Source organism: Passer montanus, unplaced genomic scaffold (genome assembly GCF_014805655.1).
Source record: "Passer montanus isolate IOZ18808 unplaced genomic scaffold, ASM1480565v1 scaffold5, whole genome shotgun sequence".
NCBI classification, from domain to species: domain Eukaryota; kingdom Metazoa; phylum Chordata; class Aves; order Passeriformes; family Passeridae; genus Passer; species Passer montanus.
In genome coordinates, this window is record NW_024369929.1 from 16309614 (window position 1) to 16334063 (window position 24450).

General features: G+C 44.2%; 1 protein-coding gene across 1 annotated transcript in view; it reads left to right on the forward strand.

The window, feature by feature from the left end:
• Positions 1-16: 16 nt before the first annotated feature.
• MAP2K1 (mitogen-activated protein kinase kinase 1) overlaps positions 17-24450 on the forward strand; it is a 32844-nt gene continuing 8410 nt past the window's right edge. The window contains exons 1-5 of the mRNA XM_039723057.1: positions 17-327; positions 13808-14018; positions 16007-16153; positions 19864-19941; positions 20427-20478. Coding sequence (XP_039578991.1) covers positions 248-327; positions 13808-14018; positions 16007-16153; positions 19864-19941; positions 20427-20478 — 568 coding nt within the window. The 5' untranslated portion in view covers positions 17-247. The remainder of the gene's footprint in view (positions 328-13807; positions 14019-16006; positions 16154-19863; positions 19942-20426; positions 20479-24450) is intronic.

Consider the following 24450-nt stretch of genomic DNA (forward strand, 5'->3'; position numbering starts at 1 on the left):
CATCCCTGCACGGCGCGGTCCCGGCCGGGCACATCCCGATCCCGGGCAGTGCCCGCCGGAGCTCGGAGCGCTCGGAGCCCGGTCCGGCAGCCGCACGGCCGCCACCCGCCCGCAGCCCCGCGGGGGCACCGCCGCCCAGGGCAGCTCCCCGCCCGCCGTGCCGCGCCGCAGGAAGTGCCTCGGACCTGTCCGAAGTGGGGCCGCGGCCGCTCCGTCCGCTCCGCTTGCGCGCCGTGTGCGGGCGAAGATGCCGAAGAAGAAGCCCGGGCCGATCCAGCTGAACCCCGCTCCGGATGGATCCGCCGTGAACGGGACCAGCTCTGCGGAGTGAGTGCTGGCGGGGCGGGGAGCGGGCCGGGCGCTGTCCGCGGGGCGCGGTGCTCCCGAGCCCGCCCTGCCCCTCACGGCCGGCCCGGCTGCCGCGGGCACCGCGGGCGGCACTCCGCCTGCCCCGGGGCCGGGAGTGCTCGCACAGCCCTCCGCGGGGCACGGCGAGGCTGCCTCCGGCCCTAAACAAACTTCAGTCACACAGGCGAGGGAAAAAACCCCGGTGAAAAAACCGGGGGAAACTTGTGTAACTCCTTTCTGCTAGTCCGTCATGGTGTCTGCCGGGTTCTTAGCTTATATAATTAGCTAGTAATGGCAAATTACACGTTTGCGATGGCATATTTCATGAGCGGTGTGTGTGGGAGAATTTATACTGGAAGCCGCAGATTTGTAGAAAAAGGTGTTTTGTTTTGTTTTGCCTCGTCCTTGGCTTTAGCCCAGACAGATCTGTGTGTCGCTAATTGACATGTTGTGCTGGCTACGGAGCGTGTGGGGAAACAGCTTCGGAGCTCCTCCGTGGGCAACACCAACACGGCTCTGTACATGTGGGAAGGGCTGAGCTGATCACGGGGACACTTCTGGGGGAAAATACTGAGTGCTGGGTGGCTGCACGGTGGTGCTGCTGGAGCCTGTGCTGCACGTTTCTCACGGATGTGGGTGGGCAGGGTGGCCTCGGTCGGGCACACACAGCAGGGTGATGAAATGTTACGGCAGGTCTTCATTTGAGGTTCACGGGTCGATGTTCACGCCTTGATTTTTAGACGGTGCTGTCGGGCTAGCTCTTCAGTGAGCCTTGGAACCAAGGTGTGTCGTGGAGGAGCAGATTCCTGCCCCTGTATGGTCAGCTCGGTCCTCCCCGGGAGATGTAAACCGAGCTGCGATGTGCTGCTGTGACACAGAGGATGTGAGGCAGCCTGGCAGAGACATGTGCGAGTCTTGGGCTTTAAAGTGCTCTGTGTTCATCGTGCCACGTTTTCACACAGGCTCAGATCTGCTTTAACCACCCAAACATCTAAAAAAAAATCAAACAACCAAAACCAAATCGACCGCAAAAAATTGTAACCCTGAAACCAAGCAAATACCTCCTGAAAAATAAAAAATTCAGCATCTTAGCAGCTCCAGCTGTGACATTTCTAGCAAACTCTTTTGATGATTAACTGAGCGATGAGCTGTTTAAAAAATGTTCTTTGGCAGGAGTTACTGATTGTATCTAAGCATTATGATCTAAATATTACAGAGCTTTTGTTCTGGGTTGACAGGGGGAAAAATACTGTGTTTTTATATTTGCTTGAGTAGCACTTTCCAGTCGATTTTCTCAAGGCAGTTGGGAATATGTTGATTTAGTCTTCAGGGATCTCTGTGCATTTTAGTCTTGTTCTACAGAATAAATCTGATACACCAATCACTTGCTGCTTGTAGTACCTGATGTAAATCACCTCGCTCCCAATATACTCAATATCGTATCTCTTCCCGCAAGAAGTGTCATTAATTTTAAATTGCTTTTACATGTAAGGTACTCATTTACTTGTTGGAAGCCTTTGGAGACTCCTGGGAGTGCTGGCTCTTTTCTGCACTGGTGAACTGCCTTGCTTCATTTTCTGCTCCTTGTGTTGATTTGGCTGGGGTTTGCCTGTGTGTCCCCAGACTTGTGACCTGTGCCACACACAGGACCTTATACCCAGCTTTTGCCAGGCTTAGAGGTGTCCAGTATTTTTAAAAGAAGTAGCTTAGTGAAAGTAAATTCAGCAACCAGTTGTCCTATATACAGCCAGGATTAATTAATCGTGGAAATATCCCCTCATCCTGCTAATTTTAAGCCCTCGTTGTGAAAGATTTCAAATAGCAAAGAACAGTTGCATCAGAATTTAAAAATGTTTTTGGAATTGAGTTGGAAACAGTTTTGTTTTCCATTTCCTTAATCTGTAAGGTTGTTTATTTTCCTCCCTGAGCCTGCTCTGGGTTTTTTCCCCCTTTGGTCACTGCCTGAATTCCTCAGTCAGGTGTTTGTGAGGCCGTTGTGCATGCCGAGCATCCCTGCACTGCCATATTAACACTTCCTAAAGGCCCGGGCCTGCACTCCAGGAATTTTGGCTATGTGAAGCTCTGGTTACTCCTTACATACACAGACGTGTCCCTGCTCCAGACACGGAAAAGCCGAAGGAGCTCCAGGACTTGGCAGGGCACAAAGGAAGATTCCGAGCGAGGCGATGAAATTCCTGCCTGTGAGTGCACCAGGGACCCGAGGATGCCGAGGGAAGGAAGTTCTTCAGGCCCACAGACGGCTTTGGCAGCAGCCCAAAGGGATGTGCAGGGCCTGGGGAGCTGTGCTGGAATTCCCAGACTTTCCCGCTGTCATGGGCAAGGATCTGTAACTCATTAATGCTCTGAGGAATGAGCGCTTCTGACACCGGGACTTCCTGGCAGAAAGGAAGGGGAAAGGGAGGAAATGAAAGAAGGGGCTGGATGATTCAGGATGTCCTGCTTTGCATTTGTGTCCTGTGCTCTGTCTTCATCCTTATTTGGTGATGGGAGCTCATTGAGTGGAGCAAGGGAAAGCTTATTATAGCACGTGCTGCGGGGCTTTAGGAGTATGCAGGAGGCCTGGGTCTCATTGCCTGCCTCTTTCCTCTTTTTTCCTTTCTTTTTCTCTTTTTTATCCCTCTTTTTCCTGGCAAGGTAGTATAAAGGGGAGTTAGTGCACTTACAATTTAAATACATGTATCCCAAATATTTAAATGAAAATTTCACAATGTTTCTCTCCGACAGCAGATTTTGTTACTTGTAGCTATTACTTAACCACAACATCCTGTACCAATAATTTTTCTCGAGGGCCTTCCCAATCCCTGGCTCTGCCCAGCTGGACGACAGAGACAACTTCACAAGAGGTTTTCCTGTGCCCTGAGCTTCACTTCTGCTTTTGACACTTCCCGCGGAGCCGCGGTTGCACGGCGAGGGCTGAACCTTTCTGCTGCTCTGAGCTGCCTCAGCTCCTCAGGCTGAAACCAAGATGACACTGGCCAGCTGCAGATTTAATTTCATTCCTTGGAGCTGCACAGATATAATTGTGCAAAGCTTCTGCAGGGAAAGGAAAAAAAGCCAACCGAGCGAACCTGAATGAAAATTAATTGAAGGAAAACTGTTCTGGCTGGATGTTTAGTGTCTTAATAGCCAAAAGAAACAAAAACACATCACCAGTTTATGGATTTATGTTCCTTTCAAACTTCTAACTCTCTGTTGCTTTCACTATCTGACAGTTTTCAACCAATTTTTGTTTCTCTAAAGCCAACCCAGCCTCAGAATGTGCAGTAGGAAAAAAAGCAGGTTTTGAGATTATGCCACTTTCTGTATTAGAATAAGTTTTGTGTTGACATGAAAAGAAAGGTGCTTCATGAAGCTCTTTAGTTGCATCTTTGAAATAAAAAAGAGTCAGAGAGAAGAGTCAAACTAACTGCTCTGAAGCCTTACCTTTTACCTTGTCTCAATAAATCCGAACAGCTTTCCCAGTTCTGGTGTTAAAATATAAACCTTCCAAAAGTGCCTGGGATTTGATGAAATGCAAAAATGAAAACAATTCTTTTTAAAAATTGAGTGCCACTGACTTTTATGTATTTTATGAACTTTGACACAATGGGATTGAAGTATATTTTTCATTCAAAATACGGTTCTTTTGAAAATATAACTCTGTGTTTTACCAACAACTGCTGTTTCCCAAATCAAGCCTGAGCTGTGACCTCTGAAAATCTCAGATGTGAAGTATCAGCTTCAATAACAGGTTTGTGTTTAATTAGATAAAAATGAGAGAAAAAAAAAAGTGGACAGCAGAATTTGCATCTTCTCTGATGTGCTGAAAAGAAATGGGCCCTTGAGAGGGATTTGAGGGGCTGTCTGTAGGTCTTTACCACCTTAGGAGCTGTATTTCTTTTTAAAAAAGAAAGAAAATCCAAAGCAAACTGTGAGTAGAACCAAGTCATCAGGCACAATGTGGTTTTCCAGGGTTTTCTCTTTTTAAAGCCTTAATTATAGCAAACCTGTGCCTTAGAACTGTTCAAGCCAGAGAATAATTTTGTGAAAATGGCTGACTGCAAATTCCAGTCATAGTTTGAGTATTAATTAATCAGCCTTTTCTTATTGCTGCTGTTTATTCTGGTTAAATTGCATTTAAGGAGGTCCCTGAATGGCTGCTGCAACTCCCTGTGGTTGCTTGGCAAAGAAAGGTTTGGGATTGTGCAGAAATGGTTTGCACTTCAATATATATTACAATTTGCAAAGTAAACCATGGCTTACTTATTGTGCTTCCTGCAATTTTCCTGTTTTTCAGGGTCTTTCTCAAGGGAGCTTCAATTTGGGCTTTTGAGGAGTAGAGGGGCAGGTGTGTCCCATCAGAGAAATGAGGCTTTGGGGCTTTGGGTTTGGGTTTGTGGGCTTTAAGTTCCCATTGTGGGCTCTTTCCCAGTGGGTCCTGTTCCAAGAGGATTTGTCCTCCATGGAATAGGTTTTTTATCCGTTTTCTTGGATGAGATTAAATAAAAGGAAAGGAAGATTTTCACAAAGTTGTTCACTTTAATGCTGGTAGGGTCATTTCTGCCTTGCTTCCTGGGGGAATTTTTTTTTCCCCTTTGGAATTCCTTGGACTTCAGGGGAGATTTTTTGCCTGTGTGCAGTGTTCTGGAAGATTAGACCCTGGAATTTTATGACTGATCTGGTTGGATTTCAGTTGCATTCAATATACATGTAGAATTACTGCAAGCTTTTAAATATTAAAAAAGAAAAAAAGATAAACATTTTTTTTAATCCCCTACTAATGAAGGATTAACCAAACTTCCAAATACATGTGATATGAGAGAGTGCATTTTAAATTAAAGTATACTCATGCACAGCTTTCCCTTTTAATGTGCTTGAGCCTGGCATAGTCCTTCACCGAATTAGAAATACCATTTTAATGTTACTTAAGTACTCTAATAGAACATGTGATCTGTTATAATGAAATAATGAAAAGTCAGAGCCTGCAGCACCTCACGGACTTGTGCTGAAAAAAGTTCTGGCTAAGTGTACACCAGCAGCACAGAAATTAATGAATTAAGGGGCACACTGACCTGTGCAGCTCTCGCTGGCTGAAGGCAGCTTTTTGTTGACAATTATGGATGTAGGAAGGATTTGAAGACATTTAATACTGTCTTGTTATGTTCTGACAGTCAGATTTAAGCATAATGATGGTAATGGAGGAATACTTTAGTTTATATGAGCTTAAAAAGCTTCAGTTGGTTTAGGGGAGCTAAAAACTGGGTGTAAAAATAAACGTTGCTGAGGAAATGTGAGGAGGATAAGTGGTGAGGGAAGTGCAGCTGTGCTCTGGATCCAGCTGCTTTTCTTGTCCTTCCAGGGAGGCTGCAGACGGGCACAGAGGTGTGATTTCACAACACAGCTTGTGCAAGATCCTGCTCCTTCTGCTGAGGCTCTCCTCTCCTGGCTCACAGCTCAGACCCCACCAGAGGAGCCCTGAGGAGTTCTCAGAGCTCTGCCCGCCAGCACTGGGAAATAATCCCACTGGGAATGGGATTTAATTTGGAAATGGTTTACTTGGGAATGAGAGCCTTGGGGCAGAACGAGAGCATCACCTCCTGCCTTGGCAGGATGAGTGACAGGACACAGGGAGATGCTGGAATTCAGAAATTACAGCAGTTCCTGAGTAGCACAGGTTTTAATGGAGTAATCTCAGGTCTCTGTCTCAAGAGGAGCAAATCTCCTGCCAGACCTTCCAGTGTTATCTCACAGCAAGAAAAAGGGATTGAGAGGGTCTGGGTAAAGCCAACATGTAGCTGAATTATTTATTGGTATAACAACAGTGCTGTTGTTAACCTGGCAAAAGGGGTTTTGAGTTAGCACTTACTTTAAAAAACCCAAACATGAAAATTGTGAGGAATTTACATGAGGCAGGAAATCCACCAGCCAGTTTTTAGAGTGGATTTTTTAACGTATTTCACTGTAAACAGGAGAAACATTCTGAAATGAGCCGAGGAAGGAATTTTCTATGAGGTCTGATAAAGCTTTCCATCTCACCTTTAGGTATTTTTTTCCCTTTCAGTTACTGAGTTCTACATTTTCCAGTAAAAAAGCTCCTCCCCCTTTTTGCCTGTCTTACCTTTTTTCCAGCTGCATTTGTTCTCCCACCATTGCCCTGGGGGTTGCCTGGGCTGTGGAAAGTGTGCAAATTCCACTGCCAAAACACAGGAATGTCTCTTGGAGGAAGAAATGTTAGCTGGCAAAAGTGAATTTGTGGGGAATTGTGTTCTCTCTTCCAAAGACTTCTTAATTTATTTTTTTTTTGAGGAAGCAGTGGATTTCTTTTTCTAATCACTTTTTTCCCTAGAAATTAGTAATCAGATGATTCCTGCTTTGTTACGTGCTCAGTATTACTCAGACAGAATCCTGGCTACACTTTGGAACAGAAGTGCAGGGACACAACTGGGAAAGGCTCATTCAGTGCTCAGCATCTCTTGGCAAACATCTGTGGAGGAGCCTTTGTCATCCCGAGTCCTGTCTGGGCAGGAGGGAGGTGGATTCCAGCAGAACTCCTCCCTGCTGACACCTCAGGATGGGATTTCCACCTGGATCCAGCCTCATCCATCAAGTGGAGTCCACAACAGGGGATACAAAAAAAGCAGATTTGTTTTCCTGTGCATCCTGAGCACCGGGATGGAGATATTCCAACAGTGTGGGATTCTCTGGATGAACAACAATCTTCTTTAAAACCTCCTTATGGGTTTTTATAACAAACCCTTGAAAGTTCCTGGCAGCTCTTCCCCCTTTCTTGCAGGGTTTTGTACAACTCAGCATTGTTCTCTGCTTTTCCAGAACTTTTTTTTCAGTGTGGTGGGAAGATGAATCAGCAGATTGCAGAACATGTTCTTTTGGGAAAAAAAATGTTCTTTTTGGATATAGATGTGTGAATATTTCTGTATGTATTGGTACACTCCATTCATATATTAGGTAAAAGTTATTAATTTCTTTGCTAAATGGCTGTGTTGACAAATATTCAGTATTGTGCAATCCATCCATTTGAAGTACAGGCAGGCCTTCCATCCCTGGCTTTCTCAGGATCCCAGTTGTGGGGTTTTTGGTCTGTTTTCAGACACTTTCTGGCAGTTTCTTTTGCTGGTCCCTGTTGTTGCTGTGGCTCTGGATGGAGTTTGTCCTGCTGTGCTCCGGGCTCAGCCCTTGCACAGAGGAGTCTCAGTTCTAATCCTGGCCTCATTCAGGGGCGCTGTAAACTGATGCTGTAACTTCATCTTTTTTATTGTGGTAGTGGCCCTCACAGGCTGTGGAGCTGCCACAGGGAGAGTTGGGAGGATACTGTTACTGTAACTATTGCATGTGCTCATCCTTTGGTTTTGTCATGATATTTAACTCCTGCTTCAGAGACATAAAACAATGGGAGTGCAGGCCTGGGGTAAATATATGTATCAGCTGATGTTCAGACTTTATAATTCTGTGTATGTCTGCATTGTGCTTTAAATATCCAGTCAATAAGTTCATTTTTCTGTCCATAAGGAAGTTTTAATTGCCCTGTGGTTCCTTTATCCTGGTAATGTTGGCTGGGAAAAATCCGTGGTGCACAGACATGAAAGGGAGATGGAGAGCTTGGATTTCTGGAGGTTTGGCTGGAGAATTTCTTACTTGAGATTACAGAGTTGATTTAGGGCAAATTCTGAATGCAGTGGTACAGTTAGTCCTGGGGAAGCCTCTTAACTCAGAAAAACCCCAAACTCCCTCTCTGTGGCATTGGCTGGAGAGCTCAAATGCCCAAGGGATGCCTGAGCCTTGCTGGCAGCTCCTGCTGCCTCTCAGGATGAGGGGCTGGAACCCCAGGAGATGCTGCAGAAACCCTGGTGGGGGGGGAGTTTAATGTAAACTCTCTAGAAAAATGAGAGTTTACATTGAATTAGGGCTAGCAGGATACTCTTGTGGACAGAGCAGTGCTTTTCTAATGGTTTTGTTTTGCATGCCTTTTACTGAGAAATGGATTTTAATCAAATGTTGGTCTCATTTCTTTTTCTGGCAGTGTTAAACCTCACTCTGTGCCATACAATGTCACTGTGATGTGGAAGTGGATGGTATGTTAGATATTGGGGAAAAATTCCTTCCTGTGAGGGTGGGCAGGCCCTGGCACAGAGTGCCCAGAGCAGCTGGGGCTGCCCTGGATCCCTGGAATGTCCAAGGCCATTGCTTGGAGCAGCCTGGGACAGTGGAAGTGTCCCAGCCATGGCAGGGGTGGGACAAGATGAGATTTAAGGAGCCAGTCTGTGATATTCAGATGATAAATTCACCTACAAATCCCATCTAAGTACAAGGGAAAATTTTTAAGATCCTCTAACACATTGCAAGGATTGAAAATCAATGAGGGTTGCAAACCAGTGTATTTTTCCAAAACAGACTCATTGCATTTATAGGGAATTTGGATTTTTTTGAGTTGATGCTCTGACTGCAGGTTTTATGAGGCTGCACTGAAGTTAACCCAGACAGACACCTGTGCTCTAAGCTGGGAGACTTCTAGAATTAAGTTTATCTTCCATGTTATTCTGTGAACTGCTGGTTGCTAAAGGAAAAGTTAAATAAGAGTTTGTCTTGTTGCCCGGGTTTGGCAGAGTCACACAACATAGTAGTCTGTCTTCTCAAAACCACAGAATGTCTTCATGTTCCTAACACTTAATTTCAGCTCCCTGATTGAGGTTGTTCATGGAAATTATGTAGTGAACTGCCTACTTTCTTCTCCAAATTGACAGTTGTGTGGGCTTGGGGAAAGCATTAATGTCACTGTTCTGGAAAACAACCCCCAAGCTTTGTATCCTCATGCGACAGGAGATCTGAAAGTGAAAGTACTTCTTGATGCTTTCACTCATGCTAATTGTTCAGCTTGCAGCACTGATGGTAATGCCTTTGAACAGATATTTGACAAATTACTGGTAAAGGCTCTCAGATTTTTTTCCTTTTTCCCCTGCCACATCTGAAGTAGGCTTTAGAGTTGAGTAACAGCTTTACTGTAGCCTTTAGGGTTGAGTGTATGATTAACTTAGCACTAACATGAATTTAAAAAAATAAAGCTCCCAGGGATTTGGAGTCCTAGTATTAATTAAGGACTTATTTTCTGGTTTTTGTTATGCCATTATGTGCTAGCAGCCTACAAGCAGCATTTCTCTTCCTCTTACTGCTCCAGCAGAACAAGTGTGTTCTGAAATGTTCATGCATCTCCTCCAGGAGTGCTTTCCTCAGTGCTGAGGTGGCTGTCCCCAAAGCCAGGAGCTGAGAGTCTGCCCTTGCCTTCTGTGCATCTGTGGGTGCCGAGTGCCCCCTGCCCAAGCTGCAGCAGGAAACACAGGTTTGCTCCTTGTCCCCTGACCCACTGCTCTGTCCCTGCAGGGCCCAGCTGTGTGAGATGTGCACACGTTTCATGGTTAGAAATCAGTGGCTGGGTGTTTAAAAAGAAAATCTGAAAACAAATCTGCAGCCAGCCCTTAAAGGAGCAGTGTGATGGGCTCAGAAGGTGATGGGATGGTGTTGGTGACACACCTGGTCTGTCCAGGGCTCTGTGGGGAACAGAGCACAGGATGTCAGAGCAGCAGGGACTCCAGTGCTGCTGGGCATTTATTTGGGCTTTTTGTGCCCACCCAGGGTTCTTTTGCTCCAGCATCCACTTTTGGCCATTGGCAGAAGGTGAGGGACGGGGTCAGGTGAGAATTTAAAGGTCCCAGATGAGCCTGCCTGGGGTGAGATGTCCCTGGGTGTGCAAAGCTCCCACATTCCCACAAACCTTTCTCACTGCACAAGGTGGCAGCCCCAGAGTCTCAGAGGGACAGGGATAGAGGTTAGGTTCTCCACACCCATCAGGGGTTACTGTTTGGGGAAGGTGGGCTGTGTTTGGTTCTTTCTGCATTCTTTTCCATCTTGGGAGGTCACAGAAGTGCCACGGGGGGATGCTGCACTGTCAGAGCACTCCCTTGAGCACAGAAAAGAAGAAACAATGGGAGTTAATAGGAAAGATCCTCCCTGATCAAATGTGGGTGGAGAGAATTCCTCCTCTAGGGCACCTGGTACCTCATGCTGCCCTTGGGAGAGAGAAAGAAACAAGCAGCTTTCCTTGCCCTGAGTGTGTATTTTTTTGAACTTTGTGTTTAGTCAGGAAGAGAGAGATCTCCCAGTAATTGTGAAGACACAGCACTGAGTGCAGAGGTGCTGGCTGCTGGCTGTGCAGGCTGTTCATCCTTCTGCCAGCAGAGCAGGGAGGTGTTTACTGCTGCTGTTCTGTGGGATTCCAATGTTTCCTTACCAAATGGAGGAAGCAGCTCTGACCTCCCCGTGGCTTCATCCCAAGGATCACCCTGGGAGAGCTGGATCCCATCCCTGGTGCAGTTTAGTGTGAGCTTGGCTCCCACACTGCTGGCAATAAATGAAATGATAACCTATTGCCTCAGAGAAGTGCTTGGCACCGTGGAGCCCCGAGCTGATTTGATGATTTCCTGCTTTGATGGATCCCTGGCAAAGCCATGGTGCCTTGACAGTGAAAAACACAACCCCAAGACTGCAGCAGGTAATGGGGATGAATTTTAATGGGAATCTTTGTCTCTGAGTAAAACTTTTATACAAGATTAAGTGACTCCCAGTGCTCTTTCTGTAGGCAGACAGTTGCACAGTAGCATGTTGCTGTTTCAGCTGCCAAAGTTCCTGAACATTTTTGTGGTGCCTGGTGATGAACTGTCTAAAGTATTGCCTCTTCTGTATTCTGGATGTGCTGGTTTCATTCAGCTTGTAAAACTTCCTGTGTAATGATTTACTTTTCCACCTGTTCCTCTGTGCTTTGGAACTTGCTTTTACCTGGGGAGGGGCCAGGGGACACTCCCAGGTACCTGTCAGGGGAGTGTTCTTACTGTAGTTGGAGTTAAAAACTGAAACTTCCAAAGTCCTGCTTCCTGGAAACACTCTGAGTAGGTTACACCAGTTTAGATTACAAAATTACACTTTCTATTTACCTAGCTGCATTTTAAGTCGATTAATGTCCAGTTCTTCGAGCAAAGAACCAGAATGAAAAAAAATTCTTGCCTGATGCCTGACATTCAGTTATTATAGTTCTGTTCTTGTCATAAAACTAACTGGAGATGCTGGTAGTTACACTCTGAATAGTGATTCTGACAATGCATTTCTTGGGTTCATGTCTTTCACATTAATTCACTTTGCAGTTAGAGAATTGGTCCTGGAAATCTGAGAACCTCATTGCTTGTCACTACAAATAATGAAATTAGAGCTTAGAAAATTCTGATTTTACTGGTGGCTGCAGCTGGTGGGGAAGCCTGAGGTGCTGAAATTCATGAGATCAATACCTTCCCATCTGGGAGAGCCTTTGGAACCTCTTGACTTGTATTCAAGCAGGGACCCCAGCAATAATTCATACTTTCAAGCAAGGAAATGCCTGTTTTAAGTGAATACCAAGTTTATTTAGATTGAAGCAGGCAACATATTAAAAAATAGCTTTATCCAGACAAACATTAGACTAAATAGATGTGATAAGTGCTATCCTAGCAAATATTTTTGTTCCTAAAGCATCAGCAGGACAGTTGTTTGTTCCATCACACCAGCAGTCTGTCTGCTCCAAGTCATGTGCTCAAGCATCTCTGTGTTGTCTCCAAAGCCAAAACCCCCTTCTGCCTGAGAGAAAAACTGAATAGTTGTTCTCTTCAAAGCACAGCAAGGAAAGCCTTGTTGCATCCTGTCTCTGTGTCTCTAGTTGGTTTTTTTTTTTTTTATTCCAAATGGACACCCCTGCCTTATTCAGTAATCCTTAAAATGACAGCAAGTTTCTTCTCCAAGATTGTAAATTATAATGAAGACTTGTTTTCTGTCTTCTCACAGCAGTAATTTTCCAGGGTAAAACACGGAGTTTGTGTCCAGCATTTGTTGCTCTGGAGTTTATTGCAGGAAAGTGAGGGATGCTTGACTTTGCCTCCGCTTTTCTCTTGTTTGTGCCCATGGTGTAAGAAGAGCTGGTTCAGGTGTATTCCAGGAAAGATACACCTCACTTTGTCTTCAGCCTGGAATTTGTTTGCTTCACTGGGCACATTTGATGGGAAAAAAAAAATCCAGGGATTAATCATTCAGTTATGCATTTCTGAATTTCAAAGATGTGTTTCTTGATGATTCCTCTTTAAAACAGAGCCAGTAAAACAGATTAACTTGGAAGTTCTTGTAAGCCACGTTTATCTGTGTGGGGATTTTTCAGTGGGCATACTCCAGGATTATTGGTGTGTGATTATACAGGTATAAAACATGGTATGAGGACAGAAATGAGGTTTCTCTTAAAAAAAATAGTATAATTTTTTTTTTTGTGCAGTTGCTTGGTTTTTAAGATAAGACAGAGACAGTTGTGGTAGTAGTCATGCATCCTCTCAGCTGACCAGCTCCTCACTGGCTGTGAGAATATCCCTTTGTACAAGAGATTTTCAGAGTGAACATTTTATGGAGTGATGAATGGAAATAATTTTGATTATTAGTGAAATTTAATTATTTTTTTAAATGAAAGTAGTTCTGTTCTTCACACTTCTGAAGAAATAGATTCTCTTCCTCAAATTCTTCATCCTAGCAGCACTGTATTCCCTGGAAACATTGCATTAAATTTGGTGAAGCAAAACAGGTTCTTGCTGTTAAATATTTACTCTTGCAGCAACTCTTTCAACTGCAATTGTTGCAGTTGAAAGCAGGAAATTTTAAAGGAGCCTTTAAGTTGTCATATTGGAATAAAGCATTTCCATAGGAACTGAAGTTGTTAAAATGTTCCTGGAACACTGAACTTGTGTCTGTGGTTCCAAACTTAACTCCTGCATAAAGTTTTGGTTTTCTATTTTGTGTTGCTTAAAAACATAAATCTTCATATTAAAATGAGGTTTACAGCAGATGTGCCCTTAAACAAAATTAAAATAAGCTTAAAACCTTTGGGCCAAAGGCTTTCACTTTTCCAGGGACTGGGTTTTGTGTTTGGCTGGGCTTGATGACTTTTTACTGATAACTAAATGAGAAACTTCTGAATGAATTGTTGGTTATACAGTCCTGTGGAAATCAGTCAATAAAACATTTAGGCAAACTCAGGAGGAAATTACAACACAACCTTGAAAACACACATCTAAAAATAGCAGGGAGTGCTGTGCTGTGATTCAGGAGCTGTCTCTGACCAGAAGTGCAGAGTCATGAAGCCACTCCTGGGGTGGTGAAACTCAGCATGCCTGATGGGGGCAGGACCTCAGGGCTGGGGAAGGTGGCTGTCCTGTGTTTGTCATTGTTTTATCTGGGATAAAATCACTTCAGTCAGAGGTGCAACAACACATCTCAGGGGGGACTGTGCAGCCTGGTCCTTGTGAACAACGTGTGCAGGTGCAGAAATGGAGTGATTTCACTCTGAGCCTCCCAGCTCTGCTCACTCCTGCCCTTCCTTCTCGTGCAGGACAAACTTGGAGGCGCTTCAGAAGAAGCTGGAGGAGCTGGAGCTGGATGAGCAGCAGCGGAAGCGCCTGGAGGCGTTCCTCACCCAGAAACAGAAGGTTGGGGAGCTCAAGGATGATGACTTCGAGAAGATCAGTGAGCTGGGAGCAGGGAATGGTGGTGTGGTCTTCAAAGTGTCTCACAAACCCTCCGGCCTCATCATGGCAAGAAAGGTGAGGGGGTCAGAAAGAACAGCCTGGGGGTGGTGTTTATAGAGGACATTGTCTCTGAAATACAGTGAATTTATTTAGAGAAATAATTGGTGGCGACACACAAAAATCAGTATTTAATCCATGAGTGGGAAAGGTTGCACTTCCTCTTCCTACATGAGCATCCCAGTTTTTCAGAAGCAGTGTCACACGTGTTAGTAATGGAAGGATTGCCATTTGTTCCTCCTTTTCCCCTCTCATTCAAGAGTTGGAGGCCTAAAAAATTAGTGGAAATTATCAATTAGACAAAAGTGACAATATTTTCTGTATTTTGGGCAGTAAATTTAGAGGAATGGAAAAGATATCACCTGGCTTAAGAGCTTCCTTCACAGGCACACAGCAGAAAAGAGCTCTGGATGAGACTGGAAAAGAAGAGAACTCAAAAAAATGGGAATGAGGGAATGCATTGAGTTCAGTGACATCTCCTGTTCTCCAATTCCATCCTGGGATGCAGTTTCTGGGCAGGAAGGGATTTTTCCTTCTCTCAGAGTATTTTTCATGCTTTACAACCTGGAGCAGTTGTGACCTAGTTGCAAGAGAACTGAGATTATTTTTTTTTTTGTGACTGAAATAGCTTGATGTTTTAATTCTCATTTAGTTTACATGAGAAGCTTTCACTTCCTGTCAATATCCCTGGGAACAGAGCACTCATCCCAGGTCCCATTGTTTTACTACACTGGGAACTTCCCTTTTTTGATTGAGAAGTTGGAGACTTCTTTAAAAGATATTATACAAATCATTTTCTTTTTAAGGTATTTCTTTTTAAGAAGGGGACAGTGTCATCTTCAGCAAAACTAAAGGAAAATGTGCATGTGCTAAGAATAAACTCTGCTGAGGACACTGACAGTGTGGGGAGAAGCAAAGGAAAATGCCCAATTCTGAGATGTGAGAATTACAAAATGCACAAGTCACTGAAGTTTTCTTGAACTAAATCAATTTAATTGATTTTTGTTTTTTCACCTGCTGTGGGTTTAACAGGAAATTTTGCCCCAACTCATTAATATTTGATGCAACTGAGATGTTTGCTGAATTGTGATTTTTCTTCAATTTATTAACCAAAATTTCATTTCCATAATTATCTTTCCTTTCACATAGGGAACACTTATCCCATTGTATGAGATAAACAGTCTGGTGGGGAAAAGGTGCTGGGGAGTTTTTAATGGGAGCTTCAGCTCATTCCTTCCTCTAATGCTTTACAAACACCTGGACAGGTATTTCTCAGCAGCTGCCTCTGGACCAGAGCATCTTTGACACATTTCCCTCAGGAAATGTGCTGCAACAAAAATGTGCTGCAGAAGTACTTGGTGAAAAGAGGATGGAATTCCTGCCTTTTCCTGGGTGCTCTGTTGTAGTGTTTTCCCTTGGCCACTAGTGTTGGATTTTGCCCTTTTTTGACCCAGAGATGGGGCAACTGAGAGGTGTTTTAAAAACTTTTATTCAATTTTCAGTCTCATGTGAAGGGTGAGACAATATAGATGTTATAATTCACACCATCACATGAGAATGAAGCCATCTATTTCTTAATTAGAAATAGAAGCCAACTATTTCTTAATTACATTATAAGCTAACTATTTCTTAATTACAATACATTTATTAATTATAGTATAATTATAATCCATTATAAGTGTTTCTTAACCTATCAGCTTTTACATACAAATGACATACATCAGTTTACATACAAATATATACTGTGTGAACCTTCTGTCAAGCTTTAAGAATTCTCTACAAATCCATTTCCCACACACTAGGAAAGCAAGGGTGGATTATTTCACAGTTAAATTGAAGAGTAGTTTGGGTTGGAAAGGGCCTGTGGAGGTGATGAGATGCTCAAAGCAGAGTCAGCTCCGAGATCAGAGCATGCACAGGGCCTGCCTGTATTGAAAACCTCTCTGAATGACACAGATCACTCCTGAAGAGTGGATCTGATTTTATTGGGTGGGCTTCTCTTGCAGTTAATCCACCTGGAGATCAAGCCAGCCATCCGCAACCAGATCATCCGGGAGCTGCAGGTGCTGCACGAGTGCAACTCCCCCTACATCGTGGGCTTTTATGGAGCCTTCTACAGCGACGGGGAGATCTCCATCTGCATGGAGCACATGGTGAGTGCCCAGGAATTGGTTATCACTGATGGGAGAGCTGCATGGAGCACATGGTGAGTGCCCAGGAATTAGTCATCTCTGATGGGAGATCTCTGATGCCTTGTGAGGGCTGAGCTGGAGCAGGGGCTGGGCACAGCTCCAGAATAAAGCAGGGATTGATTCAAGGATCTCCTCCATGGATCCACCTTGGGCAGCAGCAGAGCCCAGCCAGGGCTGCACCCAAGATGAACCCAAATGGCCCCAAAATGCACGAGGGTCACGGCTCTGTCCCTGGGCTCAGCTCTGCTCCATGTGCACATTGCAGCTCAGTGTCCAATCCCACTGCAGCCCCTGCAGTCCCATCCTTGTTTCCTCTCTTCATTCCACGGGCTTTGTGCTCCTGGGCTGAGATTTGGATCATCTGTCCTTGGTGCCCAGCTGGAGCAGGAATTGTTTTGTCTCCCTGCTCTGTGCAGAGCTCACCATCCCCAATGTGAAGTCCAGACCCACCCACTTAAGCAGCACAGAACCTGAAATATGTAAAAGATAAACCTGAGGCATCATCTCCATCTGCATAGAGCACATGGTGGGTGCTCAGAAAATTTATTTCCTGGGAGTTTTCCCCTGGGGTTATTCCCTGAGCCTTCCTGCAGACCCTCAGTGCCAGCAGCACTGCAGTTACCCAAGTTCTCTGCTCCTCTGAAGATGTGGTTTGGATTTACTCTGCAAATCTGAGGTTGGGATTGATAGGAGATGTTTTATCCCCTTCTCCAGTGTCTGCCCTGCACAAATGTAGCTTCCAATTGCTTCTTTTTTTATCCTTTTGTTGTATTTAAAAATATTTACCCAGTCCTGCTACTTAAACACTTGTTCTGACTGGGGTTCAGCTTTGTTTTTTCTGCAGAATGGACCAGATCACTGATACTGCAGCTGTGCAGATTCTATTTTTTTCTTATTTATATGAATCCATATTTTGTCCCTTTTTAAACTTTACAGAAAATGCAAACATGAACAATAGTGAGAAGCCCAGAGGGATCTTACACAACTTTTTTAACGCCAAAAAAATATTTTTAACCGTGTTTCATTTTAATACAAAGTACACATTCTTCTCGACATCTGTTTGCCTTTCTCCAGCCATATGGACTCAAAACATGAAAAGTAAATTTTCTGTAATTAAGGGACAGTCGAATTTGTTGCCTCACTTGGTGGAGGTTTTGAACAACACAGAACACAATACAGCCAAAGACCTCTTTATTTGTTCCCCTGAAAAGAGCTGTTTCTTTGGAGAGAAGCTGTATTTTTTCTGGAAAGTGCATGTGATTGTTGTAATGCCTCTGTGGTCCCTCAGAATTTTGAGAAGGAATCGATGGTTGCTTAGGAACCAGTGCTCACCATGCAGGCTCCAGGATGTGGGAGCCCAGGGGAAGGTGTGCACCCCAAAATACAAAATCCTGCTGGCAGTGGGAAAGTTCAGCTCTCAACATTGAAAAGAAGAGTGAAAAATAGGAAAGTGTGTTAAAAAGCCATTGCTGGAGAATATGTTAAATGTCACAGATGTGCACAGCTGCAGCTGCTGAAGGAGCCTGTGTGTTAGCACATTCCGGAGGAGAAATAAAAGGCCTAAAGAGTCTCAATTTATTTGTCAATGAGAAAATCACCAGCAGCAGTCAGGGTTTGTAGGTTCCTAAGCAGGGAATAATATATCTGACAGGGAATATTATGTGTGACAGCAAACATTTTCAATTTAAGGGAAGGCAGGGTGAAATCTGGTGGCTCAGTGCTGAATCTGGTCCAAGCCAGACTGGATACAACATTTTACACACAGAACAGCTGATCAATAAATTATGAAATCAAAAGAGAGGTGGATTGTCATAGTCTTAATTTATATTATTATTATGCTAATATATTATCACTCTTATACTATTATTATAGTCTTAATTTATTATTATAGTCTTAATTTAGCTTTTAGCTTAATGCAGATCACTGGTAGAAGTTTTTGGTCTCCTTTTGGATAAAAGATTGGATGAAAATCTCCACTGTGGTCTTTTTTTTTTTCAGTTGTTGCCACTCAGAAATCTTATTTTTAGCGGTGGGTTACAAAACCTAAGTCGGATTATGAACAAAAAGTTGGAGGTGGAACTTGAGTGTTTGATATTTTTAGGTACCGAAATTCAAGATCAATGCCTAACTTTGCTTAGCAGCAGGTATTTAACAGGCAAAAGGGTTGGAGGCAGCTCCTGCAAGACACTGAAGGCTGCAGCCAAGACAAGGCAGCTGAATTGTGTTCAGCCTTGTCTAGGATCAGAGCTGCTCCTCAGGGAAGGGGAAAAAAGGGTTTTTTCTGTAACAAAATTATGGTTAATATACCAGGGTCTCAGCAGAGACAGCTGTCCAGAACTTCAGACTGGTTTAACAAGAGATTTCTAGAGATATTTTTTTTCTGCTGGTATATTTTTAATCAAGTGTGGAGTATGTGGGTGTGTTTTTTACAAAAATATGTGATTAGATAAGTATTTATATACTTCTCATAAGAGTTGTAGATTTTAGTCCTCAAATAATAAACCTTTGTGTTCAGTTTCTTTGCTTTCACCAAGTGTAAATGTTGATGGAAACTTCCAAAGGGGAGGTTGAGGCAGAAGGCAATTAATTACTCCAGCTGGATCTTTATGGCAAGTATTGGGAGTTATCCAGTGCTGATCCAGACAACAGGATATGGTTTTAAATTGGAAAAATAACTTCTTAATTTCTTCTTTGGTTGTATATTCTCTGCTCCAGAGAATCCAGACCTTATGCACAAGTCTATTGTTGAATCAGTTGCTAAAAATAAACAGCATTTTTCCCAGTTTTCCTTTTGAAAAGCTCTTAGCAACAGTGGGATATATTTGCCTTTGCTGGGGGTGTGTGTGCATGCAGGCAGTTTATTTAATCTAATAAACAAGGCCATGGCTTACCAAGGAACCTTCAAAACATTTTCTCCCTATTTTGGTTCTTTCTGTGCCAAACCATCCTTGGAAGAGTCACCCTGGGCCTGCAGAACTGACAGAGGCAGCTCCTCCTGGGCAGGACCTGCTCTGGGACAGGGATCTGGATCTCTCATCATCCTGGGGTGCCACTTCCAGCTGGGGCTGCCCCTGCATCCCTGGCAGTGCCCAGGGCCAGGCTGGCTGGGCTTGGAGCACCTGGGACAGTGGGAGGTGTCCCTGCCTCAGGTGTGGAGTTCCCTTCCAGCCCCATCATTCTCCATTTTCAAGCAGAATTCTCTGTCTCTCTCAGTATTGTGAGTTTTCAGCCCCATAATCAGGATCAATAAAATCTTTTCTTTGTCTTTGGAGAAGGAGGATTGTCATGGATGGATGTGACAAGGAAAAAAATGCATTAGACAGAATATTACCTGTGAAATCCTTCCTACTTGCTTGTCACTGTTTGTGGACAGTGCTTCCTTAAGGAGATCCAAACCATGGAAGTGCTGCTCTGGAAGAGCATTGTGTGCAGTGTTTATTTGAGTGGATGTTGTTAGTGGCCAAATGTTTATTTAAAATAAACACAAACCTGACTGATTCCTCCTGAGGAGTGATTTATTTATTTCAGATTTGCACCACAACAATGTTAAAGCAAACATGAAGAGCAACTTGGGGTTTTTTTAAACAAATTAAGGCTTCAATTTACAGCCCTGCTTAAAATATTTTAGAGCAATTTGATTCAAATTTGACTGTTCAAATATTTCTTGTTAGGATGGTGGCTCCTTGGATCAAGTGCTGAAGAAGGCTGGGAGGATTCCAGAGCAGATCCTGGGCAAAGTTAGCATTGCGGTGAGTGGGGCATGGGGCTGGCACCTCTGGGCACTGCCACATCCAGGGGGATGGGGGAGAAGGGAATATTCCCAGGTTTTTCAGTGTGTTTTTTCATTTTTCAGTTTCATTTTGGACGTGGTAGCTGTGGGCACTGGGATGAGTAACACATTCTGGGCTTGGAGTTGCTGCTTTTGGATCAGTAGATGCTTCTGGATGAGAGCTGAATCAACACTTCCTTATTTTTCAGTATTGCCTTTTCCTCTCCATCCTGCAGCAAGAATGTGTACAGAACTCTCTGTAGACAGAACTTCCAGGAAGGGGTTGGGCTTATTGTTCATTTTTCTAGTCCGAGCTGGGGGGACAAATGGAAACTCAGTGTTGATTGGCAGTGATTGCATTTTGGGATTTCTGTTCAGCTGCATGCATTTGGAATTCTTGTACAGACAATGCTTTCAATTCTCTCTTCTGCTTCCTAAATTAATTTAGTTTTCATTTGTCTCTAGGTAATAAAAGGACTCACATATCTGAGAGAAAAGCATAAAATAATGCACAGAGGTGAGATAAAAGTTTGTGTTGTAACTTTCCTTGTGTATAATTTTTATTCACATTAAAATACCTCTTTTTTCTATGCTTGGTTCTTTTGGTTCCATATGACTTTGGTTCAAAGGATTTTTCTTGGGCAGTGTGAGGCAAACTCTCTGTTTTAAATCCAAATATCTTACCATGACTATCAGGTGTCTTCAGCTTCTGTCTTCCTGCAGCTTATCTTGGTTTGTAATCCATGCTGGAACTGCTGTTCTTGCATTTTACACAGAACTTGTCTGTGTTTGAGACTGATTGCAATTAAAACCTCTGAGCTAAATTTCCTTTGACTGTTCAATAGTCATTGCCATGAAGACTTTTAAAGGAAAGTCACTTTTTTCCCATGTGTCTTACATGCTGCTTATTGAGAGCTGTCATGCAGAACTGCATCCCTTTCATACTTTAAAACAATTAACAAACCATGGTGAAGCTGTGTAAAATGGGAGTGTTGCTTCTCCTGGGTCTTTAGTTACTTTAGAATAAATGCATTAAATTATTTTCTGCTTTTAGTTGCCCTTTTTAAAATCCAGCTCCTCCATTATCTGTTGCATGTTCCATTAAGGAAGAATGACCCTTGGTACAGTAATAAATCCATTTTTGCTGCTGTGGGTGTGCTGTGAAGGTGGAGCTGGAGCAGTGCTGGGCCCTGGGTGCAGCCCACAGCAGCTGCTGGGCAGCTTTGGGCCACAGCAGAATATTCAGATTATAAAATATTTGCAGCAGACATTAATACATGTCTGAATTTACATTTGTTGCTCAGACCAAAAAGAGGAATCAGCAATCCCAGCTTGCACAAGCTGTTGTAGGATCACCTTACACATGAAGTTGTGTTTATCACACATTCCTGGTTTGTGGGGTTTTTTTAAACAAATATAGCTCTCTTGTGGAGCAGGGAGGTTGGAGGGAGACTCTAAACATTTCTGGTGACAGTTTCAAAGTCATTTGTCTCTGTTCAGAGCATAAGGACTCCAGGGAAAGAGATCACCTTATTTTAGGGCAGCCTGGTAGAGTTACTGCTGCCTCTTGTCCTCAAGTCAGCCACAGCAGTGGGTTGTTACTATGTTGGTTGCTTGGGGGTTTTTTTTTAGGTTGATCTTGCTCAGCTGAGACAGCAGTTTTTATTTATTTATTTTCAGTTCTACCATCTGTAAATCTGATAAATCCAAAGTGAAGCCCTCCTGATCTTGTTTAAGTGCAGCTTAACCTCGCGGTGTTTGCTACGTCAGAGGTTACACTGCAGGTTCAGGGACCAACACAGATCAGAAATTCCTCTTCTGCATTGCTGCCAGTACTGGATGGAGTGTGCCCTGGAGTGTACAGCTCCATGTCCACGTGGTGGTTTTTGTTTTTCAGCCCAGTTTCCCTCCTGTGTGCTCTGACAGCAGCAGGAATTGGTGACCTTGTGCACTCCTTGCAGAAGCTGCCCTGTGATCACATCACCTCTGTGGTGTCTGATAAAGAGGGAGCCAAAAGGACATTTTGGGAGTTGATCATGGCCAGTGCTGGCAGCAAAAAGGAGAATCAATCAGAGCAGTGAGTGGTTCTCCATCTCTGGACGGCCAGAGCCAAACTTGCAGCTCCTGTCCCCGTGCTGTCCATGGGTCTGTCTGTGCCACAGTCCTTGTGCATTCTTTGCACTCCCCTTGTGAAGGCTGGAGTGCAGGTGAAGCTGCTTCTGGCAGTTTTTCCAAACTGTCTCTTCCTTGAATCCCAGCTGAAATAAACAGTGCTGGTAAAAGCATTTTCCTGAACTGTGTCAGCATTATTTTATACACAGCTATAATAATTGGAGATTTCTGTGCTTTGCTTTCTCTCCTGCACTGACAAGGTGAGAACAGCATCTCACATGGGCTGTTTGTTCTCACTCATCCAACCCTGGGGAAAATGTGTGCACTTGGTGGGCTTGTTTTCAGCAGGATTTATTGGAGTTGTGCTGTGGGGAGAGTGGGTGACTTAAAAATGAAGAGACATGAGAACATAGCAACAAAGGGCCAAAAAATCTGTTCTTAAATCCGAAGACAGCCAGGCTTGTGAGAACTCATTTACAGGAAGGAATTTATTCCTCTGCTATGTTTTGTTACTTCTGTGGCAATCAAGTTTGGAATATTTAACCCAAACTCCTTCCATGCACAGCTGAGTCCTGGACTAGCTGAGGAGAAGTGCTCACTTGTCATTCCAGACAGCTCCAGGAAGAAGGTTTTGGGGCTTAGAGCAGGAATGGAAAATACAGTCCTTTTGTAGAGGAAAATACAGTCCTTTTCTAGAGGGTTTGCTCATGTGGAGCACTGTGCTTTGTGTTCTGGTCCTCTCTGAGCAGACAGGAATGAAATCACAAAACCTCTGGAAGTCCAGCTGGTGGGATCCAAGGCAGGCACAGCAAAGGAAGGGGTGAGGAGCATGACTGTGCTGGATATTTTAATAATATCTTCTGTTAAATAAAATGAAGATCTCTGTGGTGCTGTCTGGAGTTTAATCCTCTCTGGAAGGGCTCTCCTGGCAGAGAAGCTGCTTTGTAAGGTTTTGAACCCCAGCTGGAGGCAGCAGGGAAGTGTCACTGGGCTGTTCCAGGCCTGCAGTTCCAGAGGGTTCTCATGAAATCCTGCCTTGACAAATGGGAACTGATTGGAAGATCCCAAAAATGTGCTGCAAGACACACCTCTGGTCTGTGCCTGCTCACATGTCTGCTCTGTAGCTGGTACAGAGTGAATTCTGCCTGAAGGTTTTATGACAACATCCAGGGCCACCTTTCAGAATGAGCCTGTGGGGCAGAGCAGAGGAAGGAACCTCTCAGAGATTATCAGGCATTCTGGAAACTTCTCTGTGTTACCAGCTCCCTTTGCAGTGCCATAAATCCATCCCCCTGGCAAAGGACTTCTCTGGAATTCTCTTCCTGGCTTGTCTGGGATGGTATATAAAATATCTTCCACTTTCTTTAAAGCTGAAGTGCTTACATAACACATTTTGTGTTCCTTTTGTCTGTTCCTTGCAAGTTCCAGCATACATTTTGCAGAATGCCTTGGCATTCCTGTTCCTCTGGCAATACAAATCTCTGGTTTCCAGAGAAACTGCTCAAGTGCTCAGAGGCTCTGGAGTGAAAATAGAATAGGTGCTACATTTAGAGGGGTGGAAATGCAGCAGCCTTCCAAACATCACAGTGATCACATGGGGTGCCTTGTGTGGAAAATGAAAATACTCCAGGGAGGAGAAGCTGTGTGCAGAGATGCAGAGAGGAGATGGGGCTGTGCTGGTCTGAGAGCTGCAGTGTGGCATTGCCACCTGCAAAAACACTGAGGGGAAAGGGGAACAGGAGACCAGGGGGATTCTGGACTTCAGGGTCCTCATAAAGAGAATTCTGTTTGGCACTGACAGTGGAAGGGTAATGATTTTTTCTTTGCCATTTAATTATGAAGAATCAATGAACTCTAGAGATGAAAGTGAGGATTTACATCTTTGTTTTAGGTTTGTAGCTGTGCATTGGTGAGCAGCACAAACCTGGCTGTCTGGTTTGTGCAGGCTCTGCTGTGCTCCCAGTGTGTTTTGCAAACAGTTTTTCCACCTTGCTTTTGCACAGAGCTTTGGGTGCAGATTCCTGTGCAGCTAGGAATCTCTAATCTCTGCTTGCTGCTCCCCTGCTCCAGCTCTGGCTCTGGGTTGGGTTGTTTTAGCTCCTGCTGGAGTTTCAGACTGGTAGGTTGAGCTCCCAGCCTGGATCCACCCTTTGCACAGTGAAGGGTCCCTTGGTGAGGTCTGAGCAGGCAGAGCTTGCAGAAGGTGCAGCTGTGAGCCCAGCAGGCCAGATCCTCCCCCAGGGGTGGGGAATTGAAAGCAGCACACACAAAATACCTGCCTGCATTTTCCATCCACAAATCGAGCAGGAAACTGTGCCTGGACAGCTTCATTTGCCTGGAAAGGGATGGCAGGGACAAAAACATGGAGCCACAGTTT